At 40.1% G+C, this 17,512-nt stretch overlaps 1 protein-coding gene across 1 annotated transcript in view; it reads right to left on the bottom strand.

Annotated features, from left to right (window-relative positions):
* Window positions 1-3,443: 3,443 nt before the first annotated feature.
* LOC139766623 (uncharacterized) overlaps window positions 3,444-17,512 on the bottom strand; it is a 28,244-nt gene continuing 14,175 nt past the window's right edge. Inside the window, exons 2-7 of the mRNA XM_071695491.1 lie at window positions 14,460-14,524; window positions 13,422-13,637; window positions 8,373-8,477; window positions 6,914-7,069; window positions 4,593-4,704; window positions 3,444-3,743 (exon numbers count right to left, since the gene is read on the bottom strand). Of these exons, the coding sequence (XP_071551592.1) occupies window positions 4,657-4,704; window positions 6,914-7,069; window positions 8,373-8,477; window positions 13,422-13,637; window positions 14,460-14,513 (579 nt within the window). The 5' untranslated portion in view covers window positions 14,514-14,524 and the 3' untranslated portion in view covers window positions 3,444-3,743; window positions 4,593-4,656. The remainder of the gene's footprint in view (window positions 3,744-4,592; window positions 4,705-6,913; window positions 7,070-8,372; window positions 8,478-13,421; window positions 13,638-14,459; window positions 14,525-17,512) is intronic.

Raw genomic sequence — 17,512 nt, 5'->3', positions numbered from 1 at the left:
GTCTCCAAGCAACATCATATCACTTGAACTTCACCTTGTTCCATTTTATCAATATCTTCCCGCTTATCGTTCAGTTTCTCTGAAGTTGTTCTACACTTTCACGTGTTGACTGGTGGCAAATAGTCATTTGTTGGTGGCAAATAATCATTGTTGGTGGCAAATAATCATTGTTGGTGGCAAATAATCATTGTTGGTGGCAAATAATCATTGTTGGTGGCAAATAGTCATTTGTTGGTGGCAAATAATCATTGTTGGTGGCAAATAATCATTGTTGGTGGCAAATAGTCATTTGTTGGTGGCAAATAATCATTGTTGGTGGCAAATAATCATTGTTGGTGGCAAATAATCATTGTTGGTGGCAAATAATCATTGTTGGTGGCAAATAATCATTGTTGGTGGCAAATAATCATTGTTGGTGGCAAATAATCATTGTTGGTGGCAAATAATCATTTGTTGGTGGCAAATAATCATTGTTGGTGGCAAATAATCATTGTTGGTGGCAAATAATCATTGTTGGTGGCAAATAATCATTGTTGGTGGCAAATAATCATTGTTGGTGGCAAATAATCATTTGTTGGTGGCAAATAATCATTTGTTGGTGGCAAATAATCATTTGTTGGTGGCAAATAATCATTTGTTGGTGGCAAATAATCATTTGTTGGTGGCAAATAATCATTGTTGGTGGCAAATAATCATTGTTGGTGGCAAATAATCATTGTTGGTGGCAAATAATCATTGTTGGTGGCAAATAATCATTTGTTGGTGGCAAATAATCATTGTTGGTGGCAAATAATCATTTGTTGGTGGCAAATAATCATTTGTTGGTGGCAAATAATCATTGTTGGTGGCAAATAATCATTTGTTGGTGGCAAATAATCATTGTTGGTGGCAAATAATCATTGTTGGTGGCAAATAATCATTGTTGGTGGCAAATAATCATTGTTGGTGGCAAATAATCATTGTTGGTGGCAAATAATCATTGTTGGTGGCAAATAATCATTGTTGGTGGCAAATAATCATTGTTGGTGGCAAATAATCATTGTTGGTGGCAAATAATCATTGTTGGTGGCAAATAATCATTGTTGGTGGCAAATAATCATTTGTTGGTGGCAAATAATCATTGTTGGTGGCAAATAATCATTGTTGGTGGCAAATAATCATTTGTTGGTGGCAAATAATCATTGTTGGTGGCAAATAATCATTGTTGGTGGCAAATAATCATTTGTTGGTGGCAAATAATCATTGTTGGTGGCAAATAGTCATTTGTTGGTGGCAAATAATCATTTGTTGGTGGCAAATAATCATTGTTGGTGGCAAATAATCATTTGTTGGTGGCAAATAATCATTGTTGGTGGCAAATAATCATTGTTGGTGGCAAATAATCATTGTTGGTGGCAAATAATCATTTGTTGGTGGCAAATAATCATTGTTGGTGGCAAATAATCATTTGTTGGTGGCAAATAATCATTGTTGGTGGCAAATAATCATTGTTGGTGGCAAATAATCATTGTTGGTGGCAAATAATCATTTGTTGGTGGCAAATAATCATTGTTGGTGGCAAATAATCATTTGTTGGTGGCAAATAATCATTGTTGGTGGCAAATAATCATTTGTTGGTGGCAAATAATCATTGTTGGTGGCAAATAATCATTGTTGGTGGCAAATAATCATTGTTGGTGGCAAATAATCATTGTTGGTGGCAAATAATCATTTGTTGGTGGCAAATAATCATTGTTGGTGGCAAATAATCATTTGTTGGTGGCAAATAATCATTGTTGGTGGCAAATAATCATTTGTTGGTGGCAAATAATCATTGTTGGTGGCAAATAATCATTGTTGGTGGCAAATAATCATTGTTGGTGGCAAATAATCATTGTTGGTGGCAAATAATCATTGTTGGTGGCAAATAGTCATTTGTTGGTGGCAAATAATCATTGTTGGTGGCAAATAATCATTGTTGGTGGCAAATAATCATTTGTTGGTGGCAAATAATCATTGTTGGTGGCAAATAATCATTGTTGGTGGCAAATAATCATTGTTGGTGGCAAATAATCATTTGTTGGTGGCAAATAATCATTGTTGGTGGCAAATAATCATTGTTGGTGGCAAATAATCATTTGTTGGTGGCAAATAATCATTTGTTGGTGGCAAATAATCATTGTTGGTGGCAAATAATCATTGTTGGTGGCAAATAATCATTGTTGGTGGCAAATAATCATTGTTGGTGGCAAATAATCATTGTTGGTGGCAAATAATCATTTGTTGGTGGCAAATAATCATTTGTTGGTGGCAAATAATCATTGTTGGTGGCAAATAATCATTGTTGGTGGCAAATAATCATTGTTGGTGGCAAATAATCATTGTTGGTGGCAAATAATCATTTGTTGGTGGCAAATAATCATTGTTGGTGGCAAATAATCATTTGTTGGTGGCAAATAATCATTTGTTGGTGGCAAATAATCATTGTTGGTGGCAAATAATCATTTGTTGGTGGCAAATAATCATTGTTGGTGGCAAATAATCATTTGTTGGTGGCAAATAATCATTGTTGGTGGCAAATAATCATTTGTTGGTGGCAAATAATCATTGTTGGTGGCAAATAATCATTGTTGGTGGCAAATAATCATTTGTTGGTGGCAAATAATCATTGTTGGTGGCAAATAATCATTGTTGGTGGCAAATAATCATTTGTTGGTGGCAAATAATCATTTGTTGGTGGCAAATAATCATTGTTGGTGGCAAATAATCATTGTTGGTGGCAAATAATCATTGTTGGTGGCAAATAATCATTGTTGGTGGCAAATAATCATTTGTTGGTGGCAAATAATCATTTGTTGGTGGCAAATAATCATTGTTGGTGGCAAATAATCATTTGTTGGTGGCAAATAATCATTGTTGGTGGCAAATAATCATTGTTGGTGGCAAATAATCATTTGTTGGTGGCAAATAATCATTGTTGGTGGCAAATAATCATTTGTTGGTGGCAAATAATCATTGTTGGTGGCAAATAATCATTGTTGGTGGCAAATAATCATTTGTTGGTGGCAAATAATCATTTGTTGGTGGCAAATAATCATTGTTGGTGGCAAATAATCATTGTTGGTGGCAAATAATCATTTGTTGGTGGCAAATAATCATTTGTTGGTGGCAAATAATCATTGTTGGTGGCAAATAATCATTGTTGGTGGCAAATAATCATTTGTTGGTGGCAAATAATCATTGTTGGTGGCAAATAATCATTGTTGGTGGCAAATAATCATTGTTGGTGGCAAATAATCATTGTTGGTGGCAAATAATCATTGTTGGTGGCAAATAATCATTTGTTGGTGGCAAATAATCATTTGTTGGTGGCAAATAATCATTGTTGGTGGCAAATAATCATTGTTGGTGGCAAATAATCATTGTTGGTGGCAAATAATCATTGTTGGTGGCAAATAATCATTGTTGGTGGCAAATAATCATTGTTGGTGGCAAATAATCATTGTTGGTGGCAAATAGTCATTTGTTGGTGGCAAATAATCATTTGTTGGTGGCAAATAATCATTTGTTGGTGGCAAATAATCATTTGTTGGTGGCAAATACTCGTTTGTTGGGGGTAGATAACCTGCAGCCAGTTGGTTCAAGTTTTTCTGAAACACTTGAGCTGAAGGAAGGACGGGTATGATGAATTGTGGAGTTTGTGGTAAAACCAAAGCTTCTACATTTTCACTACCCTCAGGAGCCTCATCTGGTGGTGATAGACCCTAGAAAGGATGGAAATAGGGTCAGTGCAGGGTTATTGTTGTAACTAACATAAAGTCTGAAAGAAACAGAAGTTTAAGGTACTGTGAGTGGATTTTTTTCAATCATTTTTCACATGATATTAATCAATATGAAGTATTTCAGATTTATATATAAAATTGTTTAACATTGTTTCATATTTCATTTGCAATCTAAGAGGAAATGTATAGAAACAAAAGTTTAAGGTACTGTGAGTGGATTTTTTTCAATCACTTTTCAAATGATTTTAATCAATATGAAGTATTTCAGATTTATATATAAACTTGTTTAACACATTGTTTCATATTTCATTTGCAATATAAGAGAAAATGTATAGTGCTTCATAAGTAGATTTCAGTCATTATGCTCTGTAAATGCTTTTGGAATTTTTACTCTCTAAATACTTCTTGACCCAGGTCAGTAGTAAATACTTAATTGTATGTTATAAAACCTCCATGTTTAATCTGAAATACAGCAGAGTGATCATGAGTAGCTTTATTGGTTTGAAGGATGGAATTTGTTTGAAGTTCATTGGTTAGGCTTGTCTCGTGTCACTTCTGCTTGTTTGTCTTCCTCCTTTAGGGAGTAAGTTATATGGAAGTAATTATTGCATATGAGATGGAGATACTTTCTTGCCTGCCTTTTGTATATTGCATTACTGAATGTGTTTTTCAACAATTTTTACAAATAAATTTGAATGCATGTGTTATGAGTAGGGTTTGGTCCTGTGTACTGTAAATCACTCAGAATTTTTTTCAATGGAAATATTTGATGACACAGGTAAATATCTTATATATAGATACAGTACATCTTATAAAATTTTTATTTCTAACCTGAAATACTGCAGAAAAATCAGTAGCTTTGTCTTGAAAGATGGACTTTGCTTGAAGGTCATTGTTAAACTCTGTCTTCTGCTGCACCTGCCTCTGCTGGTTCCTGTACCTCCTTTTTTGGGAAAATAAGTGAGGTGGTAGCATTTGCTGATTATTGTGTATGGGATGGAAATACTATTTGGTCAGCCTTTTGCATTCTGCATTGTTGAATGGAGTTTGTAACAAAAGTATTTACAAAAGATAACAAACAGTTTGTCTTTACTAATGATCATTAGCGATTGAATTATGACCATGGAGGATCATACTGAAGGCATCTGAGAGAGTAATTCTAGGTGACTGCCTACAGAATCAGTTTTCTTACCTTACTACACTGATATCCCAAGATTTGATATGCCATTTATCCAATTAAAACAAAATTAAGTCCTCTCAGCATGCACTAGTCAAGGGGAAGTGAAAAAACGTTTTAGGTATGACAAGTTTAGTATTATGTGGTATCAAGGGTGTGGCAAGAGATGAAGCAATGTAACTAGGGTTTGGCACAGGAATGAAATATTTTTGAAAGAAAGTGATGTTCTCACACTGGAAAAGGCTAAAGATTTGAGAGTGGGCTTCTCCAGCATAGTAGATTACATTGCTGACCATTTCACACTGGCCTTTCCTGGTTCAAATCCTGGGCATAGCAATTCAGAAGCAGTTAGCTACCTCTTTGTGGTAGGGGGATAGCATGGATTGGTTGTTGGAGATACATTTGTCTCCTTTGTACAGTCTATGGATGAAAAGCCAACCTTTGGGTATAAATGGAGAGGATATTTCCTTGTTCATGTAATTTTGGTCTGGAGGAATAAATAAATGAAATAAATAATTGGATCTGTCATCACTGAAGGTAATTGTAGGGGTATTTTGGTTGCTAGGCCACCTGAAGAGGATGGATTCGTTTTTCAGTAATGAAATAATCACTGGAGGCTGTAGGATATGAGTTGGTTCTTCAGAAATTTGGTTCTACTGGTCATATCGACATATGAAGGGATGACATAGAGGAACTGATATTTTTTGTCTTCATAGATATAATACCTCTAATCCTGGTGTCAATCCAACCACCCTTTCTGGTAAGGCTGTGACTGTGACACAAGACCATGGATAAAGGAAGAGGCTGAACTATGGCAACTCTGATTCTTTGAGCCCTATCTTCCCTTTCAAAAAGGAAGCTCACAATGAAGCCACTACTGTTCGGGGAAACCTCCCCTTACAGAATTCCAAAAATTTCTAGATATGAAATTTTCTGAGATTGAGAGCCCATATGCAGTAGCATTTATGCTGCTTATTGTGCTCACTGTAGTTGGAGAGGGAGATGAATGTACCATCTTTTGCTCAGAGTGGTGTGTGATGGGCTCAACAAAAGGAAAAAGAAAGAATGCCCCAGCTGTATTGCCACCCACAAAAGTAGGTAAAAGTACCCACCAACCCCACATATGTGAAAGAAAATAACTTGCCTGATGTTGTGGAAAAGCTGGGGAATATATGCTTAATGAGAAGAATTGCAACATATATTGTTTCAGCTAACCCAGTTTGTATATGTCTAAAAGAGGTCATGACTAGGGAAAGCAGTGGCCTTTCCCAGAGATTATACTAAGTATATACCCACCACAGGACCGAAGATAATGGACCTGATGGAAGAATTGCAGTGGTGATATGTTAGGAACTTCCCCACCAGCCTGTTTCCCTGTAGTGAGTGCTGCAGGTTGTAGCAATAAGGACTGGACTGACCTGGCCATATGTTGTTGCATCCATATATAGTACCTTCCTCTAAATGAGCTGGATATTGTGAGTTGGGAGAATGTGATTCAGCATTCATCCTATTTTCTATTGGTGGATTTCCAGGTGCATAAACACTAGCAATCACCCACCTCATGCAACTCATTCATTTTTACCCACACCAGTTTGTGGCTTACTTCCTCTCACTTTTTCAAACATTTCCACACCTCCTTCAGCTCTTCCCCTTACTCTAACTTCTGACTGTTCCCATCAGAAAAATTCCCAACCCATTCTTCCCCATCCCTTTTTTCTTGCTTTCATATGTGTTTGCTATTTACCACATAAGTGAGTCAGCATCAGGAAAAGATGAATCAGCCATGAAGGAAAGTTCTTACTTGTCTCTTTCCCCTGTTCCTTCTTTTGGACAATAATGCAGGAAAGGGTTGGATGTATTGCCTACATGAGATGGTCATGATTTGAGCATTCAGTTGTTCATGCCATCTTTGCCAGCATAGAAAAAAGGTATAAACTAACTTCAAGAAGAAATGTAGCTGTTAAAATGTACAAACCTTGTACAAGTCACTGTTAAGTGGATATAAGGATGGGCTCAAGGAGCAATCCACATTGAACCACCAGTCACATGCGAAGATACTTTGGTTGAACACTGTCCCGTTGGGGCACAGGAAGTTTGCCATTGGGTGATCTATCCAACACACGTGGTACACCTGTGGCAGAGAAGGCAGAATATTGGGTGAGTGAACGAATCTTGGTAGAGTTACTGAATGACTGGTGCTGCACTTTAAGGATGAAAGGATGGTGGTGGAGTTAGGAATGGAAGGATGGTGGTCGATTGTAGGTTGAAAAGATGGTGGCTGGGTTGTGGGATGAAAAGATGGTGGTGGATTGTGGGATAAAAGGATGGTGGTGGACTGTAGGTTGAAAGGATGATGGTGGATTGTAGGTTGAAAGGATGGTGGGTTGTGGGTTGAATGGATGGTAGTGGACTGTAGGTTGAAAGGATGGTGGTGGGTTTGTGAAATGAGAAGATGATGGTGGAATTGTGGGATGAAAGGATGGTGGTGAATTGTAGAGTGAAAGGATGGCAGTGAAGTTGTAGGATGAAAGGACAGTTGTGGGGCTGTGGAATGAAAGTCAGAAGACGAGGCCGGGTAAAGGTAATGACGGAATAAAGAGGTTAAGGTGTGTATCTGGGTAGGGAGAAAAGTTGGGTATAGGAGATAAAGGTAGTGAGGATGACAAAATGGAAAAGTTAAGCTGATAGTTTTATGACTATAAATGACAGTTGTGTGACGCTTACTTTATTACAGATGGTGCCATATGAGATTTTCTAATCTCACTTATTTGTCATCTTGTTAGTCTTTTGGTTAAAGATACGAAAATGGACCGGAAAGTAGGGATGGAGGAGGTAGTGGAGAGGATTGACTTGGTAGAAAGGAAAGAGGGGCCAATTGAAATAGAGAAAAAAGATGCTGATGAAACATAGAGAAAGGAAAAGACGGTAGAAGGGAAAGTGCATTCGGTTATGTAGAAATATGTAGTTAATGGAAGTGTAGGATAGGATTACAGTATGGGAATGAGGCCGAAAAAAAAAAAAAAGATGAAGGCGGAACTTGGGAGGGAAGGGGGCAACGGGGATAGGGGTAGGAAGATGGATTACCATTGAAGAGTAATCTGTCCAGATCTTACCATTGACCCAAATCACAGTTGTGCGGTTATTGATAAAGGATGGGAGGAGCAAAGGTTAGTCACAGGTCGACATGGTTTTAGCGAAGGTTACGGGGTTGGGGAGATCGAACGATGCAGATAGAGTGTATTTAAAGTAAGAGCTTTTGTCATATGTCCTTCAATTGCTTCTCCCTTCCTCAGTCTATTTTTCTTTATCATTTAATTTTCCCCGTTTGCTTGTCATCCTCCCCCTTTTTTTAATCCTTTATATTCTTTCATTCTCTCTACCTTCCTACATGAGTGACGTTCTCTTACCATTATTTTCTTCCCCCCGTGGCTCACCTGACAGTCGTACTCGACATCAGCATAGTAACCCGGGAGCCTGTCTGCGCAGGAGAACTGGACGTCGTTGGGAACCTCAAGCATGGCAGGCATGTCCGTCGGCAGCTGTTGGGACAAACAAGGTATGTTATGCATGAGAAACTTATTCAAATATACATACATATATATATATATATATATATATATATATATATATATATATATATATATATATATATATATATATATATAACTATGAATATGCCTAATTAATGACTGAGAGGTTGGTTTTATGCACAAAGCAAGAGACGGGAGGAACAAATAGGCTCCAGAATGGTAGAGGGTGTGTGGGATATACCTTGTGAAAGAGTGAGATCTGTGTGTCAATTGTGGATCTGGAGGAAGCGTGTGCTAGTGTTGACAGATGTCTTGTGGAAGCTCTTATGGATATATTTAGGGTATGAGGAAAGCTCTTAATTCCAGTGTGTTGTTTTTACCAACAGTGAGGTGAGTGTGCGATTATATCTTCCCTCATCAAATTGATATTTGTCAATCTCGATTTTCTTTATATAGAATTGTCGATAAATGCTGAAAAAGATGACACAAAAAGAAAGCTAAAATCAATACTACACTGTTAGGGCTACACGTTATTATATAACGTACAACTAAACGGATTTTTTAGAGAAAATTTTATGGTCAAGCTATGACCTCTGTAAAGTACGTATAAAGCTGTTATAGGAAAGTTAGGAAACAGCGCATACAGGTAAATTTATATCATAATTAGGATCACTGCAAAACGAGTGCCATATATGAATGTGGGACGGAGGATCTGTCGCCTGAGATCATCAGATATTTCAGACTATATTAATCTCAGTCTAATTATGCGGTACTGGTGACTTGAGCTAAGACAAAGTGGTCAGCTGTAGCAATGTATGAGAGAGAGAGAGAGAGAGAGAGAGAGAGAGAGAGAGAGAGAGAGAGAGAGAGAGAGAGAGAGAGAGAATAGGTGTGGACTTGTTCACACGAGATTGAAATCGGTGGGTAACCTGGTCCCCCTGTTCGCTAGTTACACAGAAAATAGCCTCTCTCGATGAATGTGCTCATTTGGTTGTCCGAACTCCGTGGAGCCCATTCACTTGGCGGAATTGCTGATGAATGTGGTCATGTATTTCAGTGATTGCTGGTGAATGTGGTAATTTGACTGGCTGACTGGATTTGCTTCACAACACCAGGTTCCCCTTCTGGTACTTGAGTAGTTGTTTCGCGATATTCTCACCTGAAGGTGGAAATATTTGTTCAGTTTCCTTGGCGTCCTCAGTACTGAGGGTGTGAAGAAGTTGGGGGTAGTCCCCAGTCATTTCGGGTGGGGGGGGGGGGGGGCTGAAAATGGGAATATCCTATTATCCGTATTTCATGCTAGGATCCTACTCACCTTATATTATTCAAGTACCTTATAGCTTAGCGAAAGGAAGGGTTGATAAGGAAAGAATAATCCGATTTCTTAAATAATCTCAGGATCCAATAGCCTAGGGTCCAGGAAATGTAAGGATCCTACTTTACTTATGATCTGATATTTGGGGGGTCGGAAAACTCCCTCTGACCTTTTATTTTGATCCCAAGGTTCCCAGATTCTTGATATGCCACTGGGCATACTTACGATATTACAGATAAAACACGTAAAATTTGCATGTTCACATTTCACCGGACGTCTGTAACAGCTGTTGTGCATCTTGACGCGCATGCGTACCAAATCCGGTGAAAATCCTGACTGGACTGACTGCAATTTAGACGAGAATAGGACGAAAGAGAGGAAGGGACCAGGGGAACTAGTCGAATCGGTGAATAACGTGAGCCACTCTTCTGGAGGTAGAATGAATTAAGACAGTTGTGAGATGATGTAACCATAGTATTTTGTCCGGAGACCAGTTGTAAAAGCATAATGGTAAAAACAAAAATCGTTAGGCATATGTGTTACGGAGATTGGCTCTGAGACTATGTAGCAATTCAGAGCAATTAAATTCAATAACATGCAATACTGTTTCGTGGAGGAAGTGATCAGGGCTTTCATTTCACAGTTATGTATATGCACTATCCTACCATTAATTTCCTTATACGCAATAAACACCAACAGTATCATCGGTAGACTAGATATAGACAGTCAAGAAACGGAACACAGTCATTCTTTAAATGTTCACTCTTTTACCGCGTATGTTACTGCAGTAAACAACTAGCATTTAGAACATAACTCGAATGTGCTGTAGTACCAAATCCTCCCTTAAAGAAAGATACAACTGATGCCTTGCAGTTGGAGTTGTACTTTCTGGGTTGTGTTGGAACTAAGTACTTGTTCGATGACCTAGTGTAAGAAGTAGCTAAGCTGCCGTTCCCTTGAATGCTGTTGTATTCATTAGCGCTTAATACTACGCCGCTTTTCCTGAGAAATATAGCCCACTGTTCGCGATTAGTTATGTAAGGCATGGTCCTTCTCTCCTGTGCGCAGTCGCACTCACCATGCGTTGAAGGATTAGATAAGAATTACGTAATGCGCGTAAATAGTAGGATAAATGTTTAGCAAAAACAGGTTTGTCCTCTCGGGCCGGATTCCTTCAACTAAGGGTCAAGATCATGAAGGTCAAGGCTGGTAGACAGGCATCTACTGGTATGCTTTTTCTTTTTATATCCATGGTTAATGCTTGTCAAGTACCACTGGCACGCGCGCGCGCGCGCGCGTGTGTGTGTGTGTGTGTCATTTGATTATTTGTAATTGTCCCAGAAACCCAATGAAGGGATTAGCTTGGTTGCTGCTCCTCATCTACTTCGCTCTAGTCTCTCTTCATCTTAGATTTGGTGACCAGAATTGACCATTTTTGTAAGTATCGTATTATTTGCTTTGTGGTTTATATTTTCTATGAAACCAAGTTATTAACTTTATTGCATGTGGCAAAGCAGTGTTTATCGTATTCAAAGTGATGACTGATAATCATCCTTTTGATTTTTAACTTCTAGTTGTGGTTTACTATGCATTTTGAGATCATAGTGCATATTTACAGCATCAAAGTGCATTGTTTTGCATTTGTTTACGCTGAAATCCGTCTGCTATGTTTCTACCAGCTCTGCCAGTTTGTCAGAATCCCTCTGGATCATCGTTAGTCTTCCTTTGGGTTGGCTATGTATCGTAAATCCGTGTCGTCGGCAAATTTCGAGATTCTACCGGCGAGTCCCATCTCCAGGTCGTTATTGTAGATGATGAAAAAATATGGGTCCCAGGACTGAGCCTGACGGAACTACCCTACACATCTGAAGCTAGTTGGATGCTTCCCCCCTTTGATACCATTCTTTGCTTTACTTATTAAAGCCAATCTGTTATCCACGCATAGATTCGATCTGCTCTGTCATGAGCAGTCTTTTATGTGCTACTATATCGAAGGCTTTACGAAAGTCCAAGGGTAGAACAAAAAGGGATATTCAGTTAGATTCGATGAAAAGTATCTTCTGTTTCGGAAACCGAGTCGATGATTAGTTATCAGTTAATTTTCTCCTAGTAAGTTAACGATATTATAAGAAATTATTATCCCAAGACTTTTCCTGGAACCAAACTGAGGCTACTGGGACGGCTGTTCGAAGTGCATTTTCTATTTCCTTTTATGAAAATTGGTGTTACTTTAGCCAGCTTCCAGTCCTTTGGCACTTTCCCCTCCAGAAAGTATTTGTTGAATATTTTAGTGATCGGAAAATCTATTTGCCGGCCAACTTCCCCCCCCCCCCCCTCCCCGATATTTTGAATGAGGTGTCTTGTGAACCATTTGATTCATTCAATTTTATTTTCTATATACTTAAGTAATTTGAGGCTTTCAGTGTTCTTGATGTCCAAATTTTCATTTTCAATGCCCAGAAGTACATTTCGTGCCTATGATAGAACTACACTTATATTCGATGGTCGACTCGAAATACTAGTGTAACAGAATAGCCCTTTCTTTATTGTTGCTAGTTACTGTGCCATTATTATTTGACAATGGGCTAATGATATCCTTGATGTGGATGATTAGGATATGGCACATACTGATGTATACAATTTAGATGTAAGATAGTTTTTGTAGGAGTCGTGTTTGTTGATTAGTTGTGGCTGAAATCATTATTTTTTGACTTGGTGTAGAAGTTGGCATTCCTGACCGGGATGCATTCACAGTCCGCCCAGGGTGGAGCGCATAGGTTCGAATCCCGGTTGCGGTAGTTGGTTCATAGTCAACCCAGTGTTCATCCACCCTTAAGGGTTGGTGGATAAAATGGGTACCTGACTCGGTGGATTGAATCAGGGCATGTGAAGCGTCTGGGGTAAACCATGGAAAGCTGTGTAGGTATGTATATTTGCGTGTGTGGACGTATGTATATACATGTGTATGGGGGTGGGTTGGGCCATTTCTTTCGTCTGTTTCCTTGCGCTACCTCGCAAATGCGGGAGACAGCGACAAAGCAAAAAAAAAAAAAAAAGATATATATATATATATTTATTTACATTATACTTTGTCGCTGTCTCCCGCGTTTGCGAGGTAGCGCAAGGAAACAGACGAAAGAAATGCCCCCCCCCCCCCTATGAGCACGGGGAAAATGAAACACGATAAGTTCCCAAGTGCACTTTCGTGTAATAATCACATCATCAGGGGACACAAGAGAGAAATATAACAGTCAGTTGGTATACAACGAAGAGACTTAGGACGCCATTTGGTAAACACGTGATTGTCCAAGACAGGCATCAAGTCATATATATATATGTCTGAAAATTGTAAATCATGTCGCGTCAAGAGAATTTACCGACATCATTTCTTATTGAAAAACCGATGATAGACAAGAGAGGTTCTTGGATATGAGAGAAACCAAAAAGGTAAAAAGAACTTGTGAGAGGAAGGAAACTGGATCGGTCAACCCATGGTTGCCATAGTTTGCACGATATTTGACGAGTGTTGTCTGATCGTTTTATAAGGGTTTTACCGTATACGGCGATCGTATCCTTACACTGTATGGATAAGAATTACAAAGTTACAACGAATTATTTACGACAATGATCTTAGAAACCTGTTGGTTGTCCTGGGTAATGGCGGAGAACAGTTCGTTGATGCGAACGGAGGCCAAAGCGGCTTCATCCCCGGTGGCGAGCGGAAATTCATGGTGGTGGTGGGCGTCGTCATCGTGGTGGTGGGCGTGGTGATCATGATGATGGTGGGCGTGGTCATCGTGGTGGTGGGTGTGGTCCCCGTGATGATCCAGGCCTGGGAGAAGGCTTGCACTGACCTGTCGGAATAAAACAATGGTAGCATCACGAATATAACAAGTATTTCCAGCGTACACCGAAACTTGGTCGACGCTAAATATATCCGGCCAAGACCAGACAGCCGTCCGTTCTGAGGTGGAAGACTTGCGTTGTACGTTTTACTGTCAATGTTTACCTCTCCGGTTTGGGTCATGATGTTGCTTTAAAAGTAATTTGATTGATTATTATGGAAATAGGGCGGAATGCCCATTTTGCTTATTTAACAGACAACTGCGTGTGTACCATGCATGACCAGGCATCAAGAAGAGTCGTCTCTTATAAGAACATTTTTCATCTTGGTTTGTGCCTGTGGTGTGAAAACAGAAATAAGGTAATTGTAGATAAAGATAGGAGTGGCCAGATTCAAATATATCCACAGGTTCGATGATGCTACAGTAAGAAATTACGTGATAAGAATTAAAACAATGCATGCACTGTATATATATCCATGAGGTTTTAATGCAGGATATTACCAGAGAGGACTGAAGCAACGCGGAGGACGTGTCAACATGCGAATCATAAAACAATGTTGTAAAAGGGTGTCTCAAAAGTCAGGAATGAGAGGGAGGAATTCTGCATTTTACTTTTAGCCCAAGAAATATCCAAAGTTTATATCATGCATTTCCTTACATATATCCATGAGTACGGAATACTCATGGGTATGTGTTTGTAAATTTATAACTTTCACTTCGAGCGTTTTTTTTTTTTTTTTGAACTACAGGTAATATGATGAATTCTTCCCCACTCATTCCTGACTTTCGAGATTCCCTGTGTCATGTTTATCTTGGCTGGGGCGGTCTTACCGTGGAGAGCAGCAGCAGCAGCAGCGGTAACGGGTGGATGGCGTCTTGTCTCATCTTGCTTGATTCTGGAATGAGAAAATTTGTGATGCTTATCACGTATGCTGTTTTATATTCACGTCAGTGTTCATAAGCTTGAAACATTAACGCATACGATGATCTGATGTGAAGGAAAGACGGTAGGATGCAATTGGGTTAGGTATAGAAAAATGTCTTAAAAGTTTATAGGAAGGTTGTTAGGTGGGAATTTCTAGTCGCAAATTTAGTTAATAATACTGGGAATAATTTAGAACTTGGGATTCTGTTTGATGTAACTGACCATCAGGGGGGAAAAAATGTAATAAATTGGTTTAAGGACTGAGTGCGTTTAACAAAGCATCTAGAAAACTAGAAAGAAAAAACTGATATAGGACTTCAGATAGAAGATGGAGGATGAGAAGAAACTGGTGGACGAGAGAACTTATGGTATATGAAAAACATAAACTTGAAACAGGGAGAGGATATGATATGGGACATTGCTATGTAGTGAGGGAAGGGCGGGTCGATCAGGTGACCAGGTTGTGGTTTACAGGCAGAGAGCAGCCATGGCCAGTGTCTCACACTACATTTAATACATGATTGAACTTGGGAGCTTTGACACTGAGTCTTGGCCCCCAGAATACGACGCTTAATCCCTTGAATACAATGAAAAAAAAAAAGTCGATGCACTTAAGGAGTTAAGTCACTGAAGGGGTTCAGTCGTCGTATTGAACAGGGTTCAGTCGTTGCACTCAAAGACTTCAAAGAAAATGGGTTAAGTGAAATGGTTTATATGGTGTGTAGATGGTGCAACATAATCTCTCAGCTTACTGGTTGCTGTTGTTAGTGAAGGAGGAGGATGGGTTTAGGTGTGAAGGAAGAGGATGGTGGAGGTGGGAAGGGTGTAACTGGGACCAGTGAAGAGAGAAAGGGAGCGATCGGTGAATGCAGTGAGGAAGCGACCACTGACGGGAGGAAGGTTCGGTTAAGGGAAAGGGAGGGAGTAAGAGAGCGGTCAGTGAAGGCAGGGAGGGAGTGAGAGAGAGAGAGAGAGAGAGGTCAGTGAAGGTAGGGAGGGAGTGAGAGAGTGAAGTCAGTGAAGGTAGGGAGGGAGGGAGAGAGTGGTCAGTGAAGGCAGAGAGGGAGGGAAAGGTTCAGGGAAAATATTGTTGGTGTCCAGGTAGACAAATAAAAGGTCTGAGGATGAGGGAGCATAGCTGGGGGAAGCATGGCAAGTAGATGGTTCACGGGAAGGCAAGGACCAGTAAGGATGGAGGGAAAGGCAAGGAGGCTGAAGCGGCAGATGGAGGAATAGGGATGGAGGCGAGAACAAAAAGAAGAGACAGAGAAGTCGGGAAGGAAGAGGATAAGTACGGGACAGGGAGGGAGGGAAGAGTATTAAGTAAGGGTGTCAGGAAGGGAGAGAGGGAAAAGTTTAAGATAAGGGTGTCATGGAGGGAGAGAAAGGAGAATATAAGATGTAAGGATGTCAGGGCGCGACAAACAGGGTAGCCAGATGTGAGGACTTAACTAAACATCAGGCCCAACATGTTTACCTTGGCAAGACCACAAGGACCTTGTACACACCCGGCATCCCTCCCTTCAGCACCTACCCCCGCTGTCCTACCCCCTCCTCCACGCTATCCAGGATTCCTCCCTCCAACATAAATGTATATAAATAAAATCACCCACACAAGTCACGATTTACCAAAACATACGATGGATGTCCCGTCCACGCACTAGCTCAGCCTCCTTAAGCCATCGTACTCAAAGCATTAAGTACTTACTCTTAGGGAGGTGTCGTCGCTCAGGTCGCCAAATTTTGGTCAATATCTTTACGCCTTTTTAAAGATAGGAATACTTCCGACCCCCGGGTCATTGACGTAACATGAGACAGTGTAGTAAGAGTTTTTTCGCTTTACATCATTAGATTGATGACGATTCATGTCCACACCTGGTGTTCTATTTTATATTTATTTTATTTATTATACTTTGTCGCTGTCTCCCGCGTTTGCGAGGTAGCGCAAGGAAACAGACGAAAGAAGTGGCCCAACCCCCCCCCATACACATGTATATACATACGTCCACACACGCAAATATACATACCTACACAGCTTTCCATGGTTTACCCCAGACGCTTCACATGCCCTGCTTCAATCCACTGACAGCACGTCAACCCCGGTATACCACATCGCTCCAATTCACTCCATTCCTTGCCCTCCTTTCACCCTCCTGCATGTTCAGGCCCCGATCACACAAAATCTTTTTCACTTCATCTTTCCACCTCCAATTTGGTCTCCCTCTTCTCCTTGTTCCCTCCACCTCCGACACATATATCCTCTTGGTCAATCTTTCCTCACTCATCCTCTCCATGTGCCCAAACCACTTCAAAACACCCTCTTCTGCTCTCTCAACCACGCTCTTTTTATTTCCACACATCTCTCTTACCCTTACGTTACTCACTCGATCAAACCACCTCACACCACACATTGTCCTCAAACATCTCATTTCCAGCACATCCATCCTCCTGCGCACCACTCTATCCATAGCCCACGCCTCGCAACCATACAACATTGTTGGAACCACTATTCCTTCAAACATACCCATTTTTGCTTTCCGAGATAATGTTCTCGACTTCCACACATTCTTCAAGGCTCCCAGGATTTTCGCCCCCTCCCCCACCCTATGATCCACTTCCGCTTCCATGGTTCCATCCGCTGCCAGATCCACTCCCAGATATCTAAAACACTTCACTTCCTCCAGTTTTTCTCCATTCAAACTCACCTCCCAATTGACTTGACCCTCAACCCTACTGTACCTAATAACCTTGCTCTTATTCACATTTACTCTTAACTTTCTTCTTCCACACACTTTTCCAAACTCAGTCACCAGCTTCTGCAGTTTCTCACATGAATCAGCCACCAGCGCTGTATCATCAGCGAACAACAACTGACTCACTTCCCAAGCTCTCTCATCCCCAACAGACTTCATACTTGCCCCTCTTTCCAAAACTCTTGCATTCACCTCCGTAACAACCC

Source organism: Panulirus ornatus, chromosome 58 (genome assembly GCF_036320965.1).
Source record: "Panulirus ornatus isolate Po-2019 chromosome 58, ASM3632096v1, whole genome shotgun sequence".
NCBI classification, from domain to species: domain Eukaryota; kingdom Metazoa; phylum Arthropoda; class Malacostraca; order Decapoda; family Palinuridae; genus Panulirus; species Panulirus ornatus.
The sequence above is the reverse complement of the archived record's forward strand: the minus strand, read 5'-3'. Positions and strand labels throughout refer to the sequence as shown.